The 17,119-nt window shown below is 43.3% G+C and overlaps 1 protein-coding gene across 1 annotated transcript in view; it reads left to right on the top strand.

The window, feature by feature from the left end:
* Window positions 1-17,119, top strand: part of CTNNA3 (catenin alpha 3) — a 1,165,030-nt gene that overhangs the window by 26,023 nt on the left and 1,121,888 nt on the right. Inside the window, exon 3 of the mRNA XM_084845397.1 lies at window positions 12,821-12,987. Within this exon, the coding sequence (XP_084701523.1) occupies window positions 12,821-12,987 (167 nt within the window). The remainder of the gene's footprint in view (window positions 1-12,820; window positions 12,988-17,119) is intronic.

The following is a 17,119-nucleotide window of genomic DNA, read 5'->3' as shown; positions in this document are numbered from 1 at the left end:
ACAGCAGATAAAAGGCAGCATTCAGACTCTTAGCAACGGTTAAAAGGCCTGGGGTGGGGGTGGGGAGAGAAAGGTCTTTACCTGATGCTGAAAGGCATGAGGAGGTAGCAGGTGAGCCTCCCTGGGAGGCTTCCACAAATGGGGCACCACCACAGAGAAGGCCCTCTCTCCAGTAATCACCTGCCTTAGCTCAGATGATGGGACACTAGGAGGAGGGCCTCCAAAGATGATCTCAGTGTATTGACAGGTTCATCAAGTAGACAATCCTTTGTGTACCCTGATCCCAAGCCGTGAAGAGCTGTATAGGACAGCATCTGCATGTTGAAGTGTGCAGCTGTTTTAAGCTGGACTGGCAAGTTATGTTTCCATTGCCTGGTCCTCATTTGGCAGCTGAATTTTAAACTAGCTGTAGGTTCTGATTCATCTTCAAAGTCAGCCCGATGTACAGCATGTTACACTTCTCCAATCTGGAGGTTACCACAGCATGGTCTTTAAGCAGTTTTTGATCCACAACTCCTTTTACCTTTGTTGTAACATTGACTCAGTTATAGGCATACTAGTTATTCCCATTTCTTTAGACCAGATTTACTTGCACCCAGAGTGTGCTTGGGAATAGAAAATGTCCAGGGTATCATATCTGGTGACATCATTTATTTGGTGACTGGACATTATTTTCCAGCCTCCTCCCTGTTTCTAGGCATGCACTGCTCACCTACTAGTTCATTTTGTGGGATTCCTGTTTGTATGCTACAGATGAATGCTTCCAGTCTCTCAGGATACTCAACAGCCGACATGAAAGTTTCAACAGGAGACTTGAGCAGGGAATTGCTGGATTAGAACTTAGAAACATGGTTATGTTCATTTAGGGCTTCTCCACATGTGGCTTTTATCCTGCGATTGACATTGGTTACTCATGGATAACTGCAGGTCCTTTACATGACGTCGGCAACCTCCAGTGCCTCTCCTGTGCTTTCTGACAATTTCTGTGGCTTTGTTTGAAATGGAAAAAATGAGCTAAAAAAAGAAGCAGTTTGAATTTGTCCATGGCTGGATCTACACTTACCACCTTTTTTTCACTTCCAATGAGGTTTCACTGCCTGCCTTTCACACTACGCAGTAGCCTCCTCGAATTGGAACAGGAATTACCCACTTCCGTGCTCCCGCTTTCAATACCCTAATATCCTGGTATTTCCCCTTAATGTGCTCTGATTTTCTGCCTTCGCTACCATATCCAGTCGTAGTCCCCTCCCACGCCTGTCCATATGCGGCAGTGTTTGTATTTCCTTCCTGTCCAATCACAGCTCTCGATGGCTCCATGTCTTCTTCTGGCTACTGTTTCCATAGCTTCCTCAGCAGCCCCCATTTCCTCAGCAACAAGCAAAGGGCTGGATGTGCGCGCGCTTGTCTGACCTTGGATGGTTAGCAGGGTCGGTCCCTGTCGGTGCTTCGATGGGAGACCGCCTGGGAATCAGGCTTCCTGCACTGAGCAGGGGGTTGTTGTATCCCTTCAAATGAGATTAAGTTTTACCCCCTCCTATCCCCCGCTTTGGATGTTTTTTTTTAAAAAAATTCAAGCGTTATCCTCGCAGAATCAGGGCTTCTCCGCGATGTATTTTTTTTCTAATTGAGGCATGATCTTTGAAGCTTGGAAGATCATGCCTCAATTAGAAAAAAAAAACATTGTGGAGAAGCCCCGATTCTGCGAAGATAATGCCTTAATTAAAAAACACACACATCTGGAGCGGAGGATAGGAGGGGGTAAAACTTAGTCTCATTTGAGGGGATACAACCCCCTGCTCAGTGCAGGAAGCCTGATTCCCAGGCAGTCATCCATCCACTGACTGGGGCTGACCCTGCTTACCATCCAAGATCAGACAGGCGCACGCAGCAAAACAGCACAGCGCTTGAGTGTGAACCAAGCGTGCGCATTCGATGAAGCACTGCAACGGGGAAAATTAGGGATGGCGGAAAATTCCGCCATGGATTCCAGTGAGTTCTAAAGAATCCGGCCCCCCAGAATCCGTGGCGGAACGGCCTCCTGCCACCCCGCGGAATCCCCCCGGAATGGCACTTACCTGGGGCGGATTCGGCAACGGCGGTGGCGGATTCGGCGGCAGCGGCGGCTGGTCTCCTGGCCGGCTGCGGCAGGGCTGCTGCTGCCGCCACTGCCATCCTTGCACCATGATAGGCTAAGTAAGAATTTACGTAGCTTATCACGGCTAACGTAAAAAAACAACAACACGCAGCGTATGCAAATGGAGGCTACGGAGGCCGCCATTTGCATGGCCTATTTTTCGCCGACTTATGCCAATATTTACGTAAGATAAAACGGCGGGAAAAAAGGGGAACGTAAATAGCGTAGTGGACGCTATTTGCGTTCCTTTATTTTTCGCCGTTCTAGCCTACGTAAATATTTATGTAGGCCAGAATGGCGAAAAATAAAGGAACGCAAATAGCGTCCACTACTGCTATTCGCGTTCCCCTTTTTCCCCACTGTTTTATCTTATGTAAATATTGACGTAAGATAAGTCGGCGAAAAATAGGCCATGCAAATGGCGGCCGCCGTAGCTGCCATTTGCATACGCTGCATTTTTTTTTTTATGTTAGCCGTGATAGGCTATGTAAATTCTTACGTAGCCTATCACGGCTGTCTAGCTGGACGCAAATGGCGGCTGCTATGGTGGCCGCCATTTGCATCTGCACCAGGCCGTCTGCAGCCAGAAATCCAGCTGCGGATGGCCCTGGCTGGCTGCTCCGCGGCCTGGCCGCGGAGCAGAGCTGGCCATCGAGGATTCCGGGGGGGAGGACTGGATCGCCTCCCCCCCGTCCAGGATTCCACGAGGAGGGACGGAGCAAAGGTAAGTGAGTTTCATACATCCCTAGGGAAAATGGGTGAGTGTGAATAATCATGTTTTAATGTGAGAGCGTTTAACCTGACGAGACACCGAATTCATTGCGATGGCGGGCGCAATGTAGATCGGCCCCATGTAAAGAGGAAGTGGTGCTATAACAGTGCCATCTAGTGACTGTATAATGAAACATATATAACTTGCGGATAAAGCCAATCCTCCAACCCCCCCCCCCCCGGAAGTGTGTGTGAAGGAGTCCATCTTAATCCCACAAAGAATCCAGAAGCAGAAGCCCCAGTAAATTTGCGAGATAAAAAAAATGATGTGGAGAAGCCAGATAGTAAAGCCAGGTTGTTACTGTCATTGTCAGTTACTGCTGTTGTGAACGGTCGCTTTGCTTATCTTAAGCTGTTCATAGAATTATCACAGATTAAATCGGGGCCTAAGTATTTGGCCCAGCTTTTTTCAGCATTTCAGGAGGGTGGGTGGGGCAAAAATGCCCTCCAAAGATCAAATAAATCATCAGGGATGGGCAAAAGCCAAAGACATTTCTAAGGGGTGTGTGTGTCTTACCTTAATCTGAGAACACTGAGGGTTTCCCCCTTAAAGTTCTTTCATTTAAGGAGAAAAAAAAAATCCTTGCTGTTGTTCTGAGAAGCCCAGCCTAGTTTCTAGTGACACTTTAATAAGTGGGATGGATGATGCCATTACAATTGCCCACTGACTTCCTTAAGCTTTGGTGGAAAGGTTGCTAGGAGGTGCCTGTAAACTGTCTGACACAAGTCTGGCGTTGTTGAATACAAATACGCCAACTGTCATTAGACAGGCCCCTACAGTTCTTATGTTCAGATGTCTTCTTAACATCCGTCTCTTCATACAGGCTTTCCCTGAAGTGTGACCCAACCAGCTATGGTCTGTAGCGCACAGTAGAGTGTAGTTATACTGCTGATTAGTATTTATTATTGTCCATTTTTATTGTTATACTTTATTTTTTTATGGTAATAACATTGCATGTTCACCACTTTGATAATTCTGTGGAAAGCAGTATATAAATCTGAATAATAAGGTAAATAAATAATAAAGGCTGTGTATGTGTGTTCTATGCAATGAATATGAACTTGAGCACGCTCCAGGAGAGAGCGCAGGACAGGAAGACCTGGCGTGCTATGGTCCATGGGGTCACGAAGAGTCGGACACGACTGAACGACTGAACAACAACAACAACAATGTGTGTTCTCCTTTTCAATTCTGCATAACCCTGACAGTTGTAGCTTGGGCATGTGGCCACCTTCATCTCACCTCCCACCCCTGCACTATCTGACAAACTTGATTCTGTTTTAATCTCAAACTCTTCCCTTCCTCTTCCTGTTATCATTCATTCCTGGTTTATAAAAAACTCTGCTACTTTGCATGCAGAATTAATCAATCAGCTATTTTTCCACTTTCCTACACAACTTTTTCAGTTTCCTTTTCTGTCTGCCCTGGAGTAATAAATTCTGTTTGCCAATTTAATCAGTTCTCCCTTGTCTCATTCCCCCCCCCTCTGAATTCAGTGATGTTTTTTCTGTGCCCAACAAATCTATTAGCTCTCCTGCAGCAATTCTTCAAAGCTGCAGCCAGCAGTCGCAGTACTTCTTCCTTGGCCAGGGAGATACAACTTGAAAACAGCCTTAGTGTATTGATTCTTCTTTCTTTTTATTCTTGTGGAACACTTCAGTGGGGGAAAAATACTTTGCTGAAGAAAATGGGGATAGTTTCAGCTTTGTTCTCGGCACTGGTGATCAGCAGTTACACAGAACAAATTAACATTCTCAGGATTGTAATGCTGGAAGGAACCAGGTCATAACATTTTACCTCTACCATAGGGCCAGACCTGGCATCTGACAGTTTTCCTTTTCCAGATTAACATCTGCTTCATACATTAATGTGTTGCACATGCTAAAAAAATGTAATGGGCAGAGTTTCATAGCGAGCTCCCTGATTAGCCATTGTTCCCTGTGGTACGCACCCATATTGGAAGATGCATGGTTTCTGTGCTACTGTGTGAATCAGCCTCAACTTACATATTCCACAGTGTGGCACAAGCGGAGAGCGGAAGTGAACAAGTTGCACTATGCAGGAGCAGAGCAGACAGTTCTGGATGGCTGTTAAGTGAGCCAAATGGTATGCCTAGAACACCTGCCCCAGTCCAAATATGGTGATCAGTTACGTCCCAGCTGTGAAGCAAGAAACATTAACCAAGAGGTCTACAGGGTACAAGCCCACCGGCATGTAACAGCTTATCTGTTGTTGTACAGGTCCCTAATGCCCCAGAGAAACTGATAGGAGGGGAAAAATTGCATGGCTCTGCATTGTGAAACTAACATGATAAATAAGCTGGCTCAGTGGCATCCTCACAGGTGAATAACTAATTGTGTGTTGCTGTTGTGATAACAGTATTGTGCAACATTGCAAATTTGCATCATGCTATCTTTTGCCCAGCTGTGTTTAAAACTAGGTGTGTGTGTGTGTGTGTGTGTGTGTGTCCATGAGCATTTTACTGCAAGGTTGCTGCGTTCAGAGGTCATTTGGGGCACATGATGTCATGGCCTCCTTGTGGCTACCCTGGAGTTTCATGCTGAAAAACCGGTTCTTCTGAGACTACTTTTAGTCCAACTGTTTTCCTAAATGCGGCTTGTCTATGCTTCTGTTGTGGTGTGCACCACCCTCCACATTTACTCCAGCATGATTTCCCTGCCCAGAGGTGCGTCTTTCACCTGGCGGTGACCTCACTGACCCCAGTCAAGGGGTATTTCCTCAGTGTTTTCCCTACCTGTGTTTCCTCAATGTTTCCACCCTTTCAGGGCTGGCAGTCAGAGTTCCGAGCTACCTCATGGCATTTACTTCACCTTGCCTACCACCAAACTCTGGTGGCCATCCCTGCAAAGTATAGGTGTGCTCCGGGCAGCCTCTAACCTTTTTTTAAAAAGTAACACATTTAAGCGAATTAGGACTTTTGTCTGGCAATACCTACACCCCCATCTCACTATCTTGCATTTGCCAGCAAGTCCTATAGCCCCTATCTCACTATCACGCAATTGCGTGATAGTGAGATAGGGGCTATGGGACTTGCTGGCAAATGCAAGATAGTGAGATAGGGGAGGGAAAGGAATAAAAACAAAATTGGTGGAATTGGGCATAGGTTGGGGAAGCAGATGTCTCCTCAGAAGTAACTCCCATTGTGGTTAATGAGGCTTGTTCCCTAAATACCAATGCTGTGTTTCTTTACTGTTTGCTTTGTTGCTGTAAGGAAGTAATTAGTGTGAAGCTTTGAACCTTCGCATTACGGGAGCTTCAGGGGAAGGAGACAGGGGGGTAAAGCCTGAAGGGGGTGACCTTCTCTTATTGGTTGAGTGGCCCCTACCAGTCTGATGATGTTCACCCCACCCGGAAGTATGTTCCTGTGAAGTGACTTAGAATGGTGTAGTGCACTCGTTTGTGGAGCCCTGCATGGGCCAAAACTTGAAAATCCGGGTAAGCCACCATTCACTTCTCCTTCCGTTGTTGTAGAGACACCCCCAGAACACTCAGAATAACATTCAACCTACATTTCAGATGCACTGAAATAATAATAGATCTTAAATCATAATGTCTTTCAGAGTGTAAAATCATAAGGTATATATAAAAAAGCAACAATTAGCAAGAGAAATAGGTAGCAGCTTGCATACAATAATATGAAAATAAAAGTGTGACCAAGTCATTTAAAGGTGCTCACTTTAGTAATTTTTTGTTATCCCTCATGCCATCCTTTTTGTAAGCCAATGTGTTGTCGGTTCCCTATGCCTAGTTAATGTTTCTCCATTTGGTCCCTCAATCTAGTCCCCCCTCATCCTAAAAATCCCATTCTTAAATCTATTTTTCCTGACAAAATGTTTCCTAGTATCATTGTCTCGCTTATCCTGTTCCAGTTAATCTCTTTGTGCTTTTTCTGTGCCTTTTGCTGAGTCCCTTGTTTCCTAATTCTGTTTCCTTGTCCATTTTAATTAAGGCTGTTTCACATGTTACGTTTTTAGTATGTATGTTGTGTATGCACTCTAATACTTTTATTTTGAAGGAGGCATACTATTCTTTCATTAAGTGTACATGAAGCGGGGCACACCAACCAGTCACTGGTTCTTTAGCAGGTTATGATCCTAGAGAGCCTGGAGAAGGCCTAAGGACCTTGTGGCATTGAATCCCAGGTTACAGGGGGACACCACAAAGGATGGGAGGATGAGGTGTTTGCTTCCTACACTAGTGATGCTGGCCCCCACAGAGGTGCAGCATTGGCACTGGAAGTAAACCACATCATCTGCTCTATGGCGCTCCTTGTTTCAAACATTATCACTATAGTGTAGTGCTCAGCTATGAGAAAACAGAAACTATGCTGCCAATGTAATACAAGAACTGTCTCTAGAACTCTGATGGCATATGGTGTATGTTAAATAGCAGTAGTAATAGTTCTATTTCTATGAGAATTTTACACACACATTGGTTCTAACCAATCAATAAACCAAATATTTAGATGCAGATTGGTGTATCTTTAACAAATGATGTTTCTTTACTATCATTGGTGGACGTGAGAGTGGTACAGGTCTGATGACTTATGTTCTATGCCAAACCTAAGAGTTTTTGAAGGGGGTCAACAATGCATATTAGAACACACTTTTATTTTTCATTGGAATCTTTTTCAGGATTTGAGCAGGAATTGCATATTTTCAGGATTTGACTACACAAACTGCTATAAATGAAAATGTTCTTTTGGGAGAAAAATAAAGTTATTTTAAAGGTTGTGATGCATCTCAAGGTAAGAGATGCTAATAACTTGTTGCTATGGCCAGGTATGCACGTATCTAGGTCAGATATGATGCAAGGACTACCAGATGTAGAACATTGTTCTTCTGCTGCTGTGCTGGCAACCATCACTATTGGCAAATACAGTGTAGTAGCCTTTTAGAAAGTTGTTATATGGTGTTGAATAGTGAAGAGTGCACAGGGCAATAATGTAGACACCTACCCTGCACCATCCTAAAGGTATGGGTCAGCTACATCGGTGTAATCATCAGGATAGCAACTTATGGGCAGCATTACAAGGCATACAAATCTTGCAGAAATGCTAGACTTGCTCAGCTTCTCCTGCTATTTGTATACGTAGTGCTTAGATGCAAGCTTACCTTGCCAAAAAGGAGTCTGAATATTAAAGTCCAACCAGAGACATCCCAAGTAGGGATGGGTGAGAAATTCATTCCATCAAGTTTTCAAAAATGAATTTATCTGATCTGCACTTCCTAGAATAGGACATGGAAAAAGATCCATGTTGTGGCTGGAAATCCATACCTTTCTGGGCTTGCAATGCATTCTGTGAACGAAAAAAAAAATGCATTTGAGCACATTTGAAAGATATGTGAAAAAATACTGTATACATTTCTAAAATGTGCACAAACCCAATGGGTATGTGTGCATTGATGCGTCCATTTGAAAACCCTGTAGACCATGCAGGATTGAACCCACTCCAGTCTGGTGTAATCCATGTCTAGCTGGCCTATGCTGAAACCATTTATGGTATTGGACACTGCTTCTGCTGATTTTGTGTATGTGCAGTCAGTGGAAAGCACGTTTGCTTGACACAAGCAGATAAGTACATTCCTAAAGGTATTAATATCGGGTTCATGTTGGAGTAAAAGCAATATAATATACCATTAGCATGTAGGATGAAGGCAGCATATAGTTCTAAAGATTAACTTTTCTTTAAAAAAACCCCTTGTTTGAGTCAACACTGAATTTCTAAAGGCACCATGGTATACCTAGGCTATTGCTACGCAATCTTGCTATTAAATGAGTTTTAGAAGTGCTTTTGTGTATTATAGGGCAGTATCATAAATGTTTCAGTTGCCACATCCTTTTAGTGTATGTAAGGCTAAGACAGTGTTTCTAAAGGCATTTTCAAAACAATTGTTTATTGATATGTCCAACTGTTTGTTCGTTCTTAATGGCTACACTTAACTTTAATAGTATCACCAGATACAAGCTAGACAAAAGCTATTAATTTTATGATTTCACATGTGATTTTCTTCCAAGTTGATATACTGACTGTTTAACAGGGAGTAAATTTCTAACTCTTTCATTATGCAGCAAGGATTTCCTAGTGGGAAACTACTAGTGGTCATCATTCCTGTTGCCAAACTTGGATGGTCTGATACCTATTAATTTTAATGAGTGAACCAACTGCCCCCTCCCCAAGGTAGTGATTTCTGCATACTGGGGGGACTCCCCAGATATGAAGAAGTATATCTGTAAATTTTAAAAGAAGGAATGACTTTCAGGACCTATGGAATGTTCAGAGCAGTTGAACTACAGAATGTTGAGAGTGTCCGTTGGGGGGAAAAAAGAGGAAAATGCCAGGGGGAGTGATGTTCCCTGCTTGAGCTTCTAACAACAAATAGTACATATGGGTGTGTTCCCACCAGCAATTTACTCCAGCCTAACTGCATGTGGAGGTCACGCAGTTTACATGACGTCATGGCCATCCAGCAGGTGCCCCGGAGTTTGTCACAGAAAACCCGGTTCTTCTGAGACTGATTATAGTCCGACTTTTCCTCCTTACTTCAGCTTGATTACAGTCCTCTTGGAGTGTGTTCCATCACCTGCATTTGTGTTGGTATCATAGTCCTGCTCATGGGGACATGTCACTCACCCGCCTGCGACTACACTAACCCAGCCCTTTCCTTCCCTGTTCTCCAGAGGTTTCAATGCCATTTTGGAGCAGGATGCTGAGGAACCAACTTTTTAAAAAACATTGAAAATAAGTGCTAGATCACTAGTGCGTATAAGCATGCTATCCTGGGCAAGCAAATACTCCCACTACAGCCTGAAAATCAGGTTTATCGCAGGTCGCTTCCCCAGAACTACATGTGAGGAGGATCCATGGCTAATATTCCTTTGTGTCCTTTGGTCCCATTTTGCAAGCTTCACAGTTCAGCTTTCATATTACACGCTAAGGCGCTATCTCATTAGAACACCATTGCACAGATCTTCCATCAATACCCATACCCTCTATGTCAGTATCTTGCTATCACTCTATCACTCCATCACGAAATAGAACTAACATGCATTTGCACTATCGCGCGATAGCACCTGTTCAGGGGTGTCTGCTGACTCCTGTTGTACTCAATGAGGCTTGTTCCTGAAGATGCGCTATCACGCATCTGCGCTATTGCACAATAGCACATTTATTCAGGGGTGCCTGATAATGCGGTAGCCTGGCATTTAGAGGGAAAGGAAAAAAAAATGAGCAGAATGGGGTATTGGTCCAGGAGGACTACTCAGAAGTAACTCCCACTGTGGTCAGTGGGGCTTGTTCCCAAGATTGCCATTAAGGGGAGTAGAGTCTAGAGGGGGGAGCCGCTCTTATTGGTTGATCAGCCCCTGCCAGTCTGATGACGCTCACTTCCAATCCCCCCACCCCACCCAGAAGTATGTTTCTGTCAGTGACTTATAATAGTGTGGTGCAGTCCTTTGGAGCCCTGCTGATTCCATGAAAACTCCAGTATTCCTTTGTTTGCTTCACCCTTCTGTTGTCATAGAAACACAGCCATAGAAGGAGGAGGAATTAGGGTTAGGGGAGGTACAGTGCTGTTTCCATGTTTTTGAGGGCCCTTGGGCAAGATGCTGTCAGCGAGCCTCAGCCTTACTGAGCCTACCTTCTCACCAACATTGTCACCACCTGCTCTTACCCCTCATCCGCTTTCTCATCATTGCTACCACTTGCTTGTTTGCCCAGCAGAGAGCCACTGAGAAAATAGACAGCGGCATTTACTCCTCCTCTTCTCTACCACTGTAGTCTGGATCAGAGTGAGAAGAAGGTGAACAAGTAGGTTGCAATGATGAAGAGGAGGAACACCTCCAGGGATCTCTTGTCAGTGGGCCCCTGCTGGGGTGTGGGCCCTCAGCAGGTTCCCAACCATGCCTACTCTTGACATCGGCCCTGGGGAGGTGTGCCAAGAAGTGGGGGAAAAAGCTCTTGCCCATGCTATATGGGGATATTTTAGGCAGGGGAGAAGGGAAAAGGGTATATTTTTCCTTTCCCACTTTCCAGAAGCTTCCCTCCCATTATAAGGCAGCAAAATAGCCCAAAATCTGAGCCCTTTAGCATTATCTAGCACAATGCATGATGTTTTCAAAATGGGAAAAATGTCCTTTCCCCTCTTCCCCCTCCTGAAGCTTCCCCCTCCTCCAGCCCTGAAGAACAGTACAAGGCTTCTGTTTTAGACTGGCTGGAGCCCTGAACAGCAGCACTCCTGTCAGGGGTTGGGGATACAATACAACTTGTAGTAATATATTTCAGAGTGGGGCTACCCTTCCCCTCCAAACATTAATCTCCCTTGAGTATAACTAGACCGGCCCACTGGTTTGCATAGGGTAATCTTTTTTTTTTAAAAAAAAATAATTAAGAGCAGTATTGAATTTAGCAATGAACAATAACCAATCATTCATCTGACAAAAAAAGAAGTACCACCTACTTGGCTACCAACAAACAGATCTATAGAAAGGAAACACGTAGGAAAAAAACATACAGAAAGTCAAAAGGAATGACACCTACTTCCCTACCCACAAAGGGATGGAAAAAACAAAAGAATGTGTTGGTCCACATCAACTGTGAGGGTAATGGGCCAGTATTATCAAACACAGTAACCTGAGAATGGTTGTCAGATAGCATAAAACTTTTCTCAGCTGTTTCTTGCTTTATTATCATGTTTTCGTTAGCTTTTGAACCTAACAATTCAGAAACCTAGGTGCTGAAACCAGGTGAAATTCAATAAGATGTTTGGCAGTCAATATGGTCTATGGCAGTCAATAACCAAGTTTGCTGTTCTATACTTAGGGAGGACAAGCATAAAGCAATAGAACAGTGCTTCACTCAAGAAACCAATACAAATAAAAAAGAGTGAAGACATGAAAACTCCCCAAATATGGTACAGAAAGAGAAATTTCACAATTTATTTTAAAGCATTAAAAGGAGGGAATAATGGAACTATGGTGCAAGACGATTAGGCATTTTTGCAATCATGGGCCTGCATGATTTCAGTTAGGATGTATGAGAATTTTGTTTCTGTGCAAAAAACACTGGAACAAGCTCTGTTTGCAACCCTGAATGCTAACTTGCATGCATTTTCAGAGAAAATGTTTGCATGTTTCTGAACTTGTGAGCCTGTTCAAGAAACACACATTTTTCATATTTTACTGAATGGGGAAAGGTGTGCATTTTGGGTGCGCACTTCTAAAAATCTTTGTTTTTCCCAAACAAAAATGCGCATTTTTCCTGATGTTCGGGAATGTGAATGAGCGGAGCCAAGCTTCCAAAGGGAATTCAGAGAACCTCAATGAGCTCGAACATCACATGTTCACCCATCTCTAGATTTCAGCAAATGTTATTTAGAACATGTTAGACTGATTATAATGTGCATCAGACCCTTCTCATTACTTGTTCCATATTCAATTCCACTCTAAGGTGATTACACAGTCCTACTGTGGACAAGAGAAATATTTTCTGAGACTCCAGAGACTATGTTGTTGTGTGGTGCTGGGGAAAATGTACCACATGTGAAAATTTTATCAAAGGGCTGCTTCACACATTTGTGTTCATCACGTGACAACTGCTAATCATGGCAACTTCCATGTGTCAATGACCCATTAGAGCTCAAACACCTCAGGTAGGACGTTCATATTCTCTCACATGTCCTCAGATGCAAAGTTTACTTGATGCCAGTTAGCAAATTCAGCAGTGAGTGTATGCATGTGATAACCAGTCCTAAGAATCTCCCTAAAATAATTATGATGGCTTCCTTGGCAACAGACTGCAAATCAACTGGTACAATTCAGTGTAGATGGTCTGGCCTAAAGAATTAACTTAGGGGAGGATGAACTGCAGTGCTATTTGTATCTTTGTTTTACAGGTGAAGCTTTAACGATCACAGCAAAAAAATTCACAGATGATCCTTGTTATTTGCCTAAAAGGGAGGCAGTTGTCCAAGTAGCACGTGCTCTCCTGGCTGCTGTTACAAGACTTCTTATTCTGGCTGATATGATTGATGTCTCATACCTGCTACAACATCTAACTATGGTGAGTAGCTAATATGGTCAGCAAATGAACTGTACATTTAATGTTAGTAGTTGTCAGGCTTTCTTCCTTGCAGGTTGTTGGGCTATGTTTGAGTAAATACTGTATTAAAATAGTCATGCTAGTAAGCCATGGACCTTGTAGCTACAGATCAATGAAGAGAGACAGATTTGGAATCAACTCAGCTCGGCTTGCAAAACTTGATTATATTGTATGCAATCAGAATATTTTTTTTTATTTTAACTGACATGAGGAACAATCTGGTAGGTTGTTCTCTCCTCCTGTGCATGCACTATGTAAATGAATGGGAGTCTGATGGCTTGTGCCCCTATTCATATTTCTACACAACAACATTCCCATATTGCATTCATCCCCATAACAATCACACTGCTATGATCTCATTTTACAGATGGGGAAAATGTAGAAGATCTTGGGCTTACCAAGATCTGGGCTTTGAACCCAGGAAATTCGGAAGCAGCTTTATGACCTTAGCCTCTGGATCAGATTGACTTTTAAAATATACATGTACATTTTTCTTCATATGACATTCATATAGGTATTGTAATTGTAAATCTGTGGGGCTTGTGGGTTCTGTAAAGTAAAGAATGGGTTGGGATGCTCAACATGGCAGGTAATACATGAGCACCTTTTATAATGGGCTGCCACTGAACTGAACAAATGTATTTGCTTTGGTATGTTTTTATTAGCTGCTTTGCAGAGCACTTTTAAAGATATGAAGTAGTGGGGAAATTCCACCACTGCCTCATATATTCCCCACCAGTATAGCACCCTTTTCCATTTATTCAGCTTCCTTCCTCAATCTGAGGACATGGGTCCCATCTTGTCCATTCTGTGCCCATTCTCAGTAACTGCAAACAAATTCTCCCCTCTCAAGTGCTCTTTTCACACTACCACTCCAGAATGTATTGTTCAGAGCACCACATGGACAGGGCTGTGATAACTGGGAAATAAAGCTGCTATTTCTGTCCTCACTCTGAGCAGGATCTTTTTGTTTCTCTGCCCATCTTGATTCTTTATTCTTGAATGTTAAATGTGATGAAAACTTGATGAGATATTAACTGCCCACTTGAATAACATTCTCTCTTAAAATAGGAAGTGGAAAGGAAAGCAGCACTTAAACTTCTCCCCAATTCCTTCATGAACCCAAGCGCTTATACTGTAATGGATTTTGGATTAGCCAATGGTCCAGTATGTATATAACTCCCTGCGCACTTGCAAGCTGGTTTTGCCCTAGCTCCCTTAATAAACAGACAGCCCTAGAAGTCACTAAGGAAGGATTTACCACAGTATGAGAGCCAGAGTGCAAGCAAGCAGTACTATGCCCTCTCTTCCTGAATGCGAGATGCAGGATGACCTAGATTTCAGGCTGAGGCCAAGTCGGAGTCTGAGTCAAGAGACTTAAGTCTGTAGCCTAGGAGACTCAGGTGAGGTGTGTGCACAGTGCCAAATGCCACAATAAATGCAAAAAGGAAGCATATAAAATATGCAACATGCTGCTGCAAAATGGCTTAAATTAACAAATCTTTCTACCCCTCTCCAGCTATTGCTGCTGCTAATGTTTCAGAGAAAGTAATTTTGAAATTAAAAGAGATACAGTTCATAGAAAGTGGAGAGTACCTGATCAAAATGAAGACAAACCACTCCTTGCAACAAGAATTAGAATAACGGAAGAGAAATATACCAAAAACTGACCAGCAGTGTCATTCAAATGAAGTAACTAATGAAAAGGGGCTCAGTTATTATCAAGGCATAATGCTTGATGTGAGGTTTACATTTCAAAGTAATAATAATCCAAAATTGGAATTATTTGAGACTGTTAAGAATAGGAAAAACACAATAAGGTGTGTGTGTTGCCTGTAAGCTGTGTTGACAATATGTTATAAAAGAAGCAAAAAAGAACTAAAAAATGGGGCTGTTCCCAGTGGTGCAGCTAGCTAACTTTTAGACCCTGGCCGTAATGGCCTTATGAAGGACCCCTTTAGATGGCCACATGTATTACTTTGGTTGTGAAGTGCACAGCTAACATTTTTGTTTGCCCCACAGCCACAATTCCATGCTTTATAACTGCTTTTACATTTCTGGTATTTTACAACAACAACAACAACAACAACAACAACAGCAACAACATTTGCCAACCCTGGGCATATGAAGTTTTGCATTTTAAACCCACTTAAACCATAGCACCATCATGACTACAGGAATAAAATGGAGTTTCTTCTGTTGCCCTCATCACCTGCCACTCTCTGGATGGTCATTCTCCTCCCCCCCCACCCGGGCTGTGGGGGCAGTACTATAGCCCCAAGGGCTGCACCACTGACTGATCCAATTGTGTAAGAGCCAATGGAGAAAATGGTTTTAAAACATTGTGAATCACCTTAAATCTGAACTACATGAACCTGTGAATTTTTAGCAGAGAATGGAGTTGCAGTGGAAAAATGGCAGTCATAAGCATCATGGCTGAAAAATACTGAAGGGGCAGAATGCAAGAAAATGTCACATTCCTGGCTACTGTATAAGCCACTGTAACTAAGGCAACCACAACTGTTTAAAGCTTCATATACAGTAGCAAAGCTAGGCCTCTGGCCTACTCAGTTACATTATAAAATAATGATGTTATTTTATTTATTTATCAAATTTCTATACCACCTGTGGGTAAATGTAAGCTGCCTTTGGGGTTTCTTATATTTCTTTTCCTAAAGGAAATCAACCCTGAGTGCTCATTGGAAGGACAGATACTGAAGCTGAAGCTCAAATATTTTGGCCACCTAATGCGAAGAGAAAACTCTCTGGAAAAGACCCTGATGCTGGGAAAGACTGAAGGCAAAAGGAGAAGGGGACAGCAGAGGATGAGATGGCTAGATAGCATCACTGATGCAATGAATATGGACTTGAGCACTCTCCGGGAGAGAGCGGAGGACAGGAAGGCCTGGCGTGCTATGGTCCATGGGGTCACGAAGAGTCGGACACGTCTGAACGACTGAACAACAACAACAAATATTTCTTTTAGCAGTATTTATATTTTGGGGTCTATGGAACTCCCTGCCACAATAACACAGAATTCCCCAAGTTGACCTTTTTCCGCTACCACCAATTCTCTTAGAATACTTTAAAACCACGTAGTGCTGGAGAAGACTCTTACAAGTCCCCTGGACTGCAAGGAGGTCAAATCAGTCCATCCTAAAGGAAATCAACCCTGAGTGCTCATTGGAAGGACAGATACTGAAGCTGAAGCTGAAATATTTTGGCCACCTAATGCGAAGAGAAAACTCTCTGGAAAAGACCCTGATGCTGGGAAAGACTGAAGGCAAAAGGAGAAGGGGACGGCAGAGGATGAGATGGCTAGATAGCATCACCGATGCAACGAATATGAACTTGAGCACACTCCGGGAGAGAGCGCAGGACAGGAAGGCCTGGCGTGCTATGGTCGATGGGGTCACAAAGAGTCGGACACGACTGAACGACTGAACAACAACAACAACAACAACAACAAAGTAGCTTAGTATACGAGGTTTAAACATGAGATGGGCACCAACACTAGACATAGTTTGAACCAGTGATGCTGCTGAATTTTGTAATTAGTCAGCTTGTTGGTTGAAACTTGCCTCTTTGCAATGCTCACCTTATCAATGTATCACGGATTCACTGTTAAGTTCGGAATTGATTGCAAGCTTCGGAGCATGTGCAATAAAGTAGTACATGGGTCCCCCCCCAATTTAAATCGTCCTACCATCTAGACCCCCCCCCCAACTTACATGAAGCAGTCTCATTAGCTGCTTCCCTCATTGTCATTGCCATCACAGCTCTGGCTCTGCGGAGGACTCTGCAGGTCCATCTCCATACTGGCAATTGCAAATGGTAAGTAAACATTACCTGAAATCATCATGCAGGCAGGCCAACCAATCAGAACACAACCAATCAGAAAGGGTTCTCATTATGTGGTGACGCCAGATGTCATGCCGCATTACATAATTCTAAACTACAGCTCCCAAGATGCACCTTGATACTTCACATGTGCAAAAACTTGTATACACGGAATGAGATTTTGTATTAAGGAGAACTCTTGTCTGAGCTCACATGGATGAATTTGTTACTTTCTGAGTAAATAACGAATTCA

This window comes from Heloderma suspectum, chromosome 3, assembly GCF_057233095.1.
Source record: "Heloderma suspectum isolate Gila_16-S chromosome 3, 16-S_ref, whole genome shotgun sequence".
Taxonomy (NCBI): Eukaryota; Metazoa; Chordata; class Lepidosauria; order Squamata; family Helodermatidae; genus Heloderma; species Heloderma suspectum.
The sequence above is the reverse complement of the archived record's forward strand: the minus strand, read 5'-3'. Positions and strand labels throughout refer to the sequence as shown.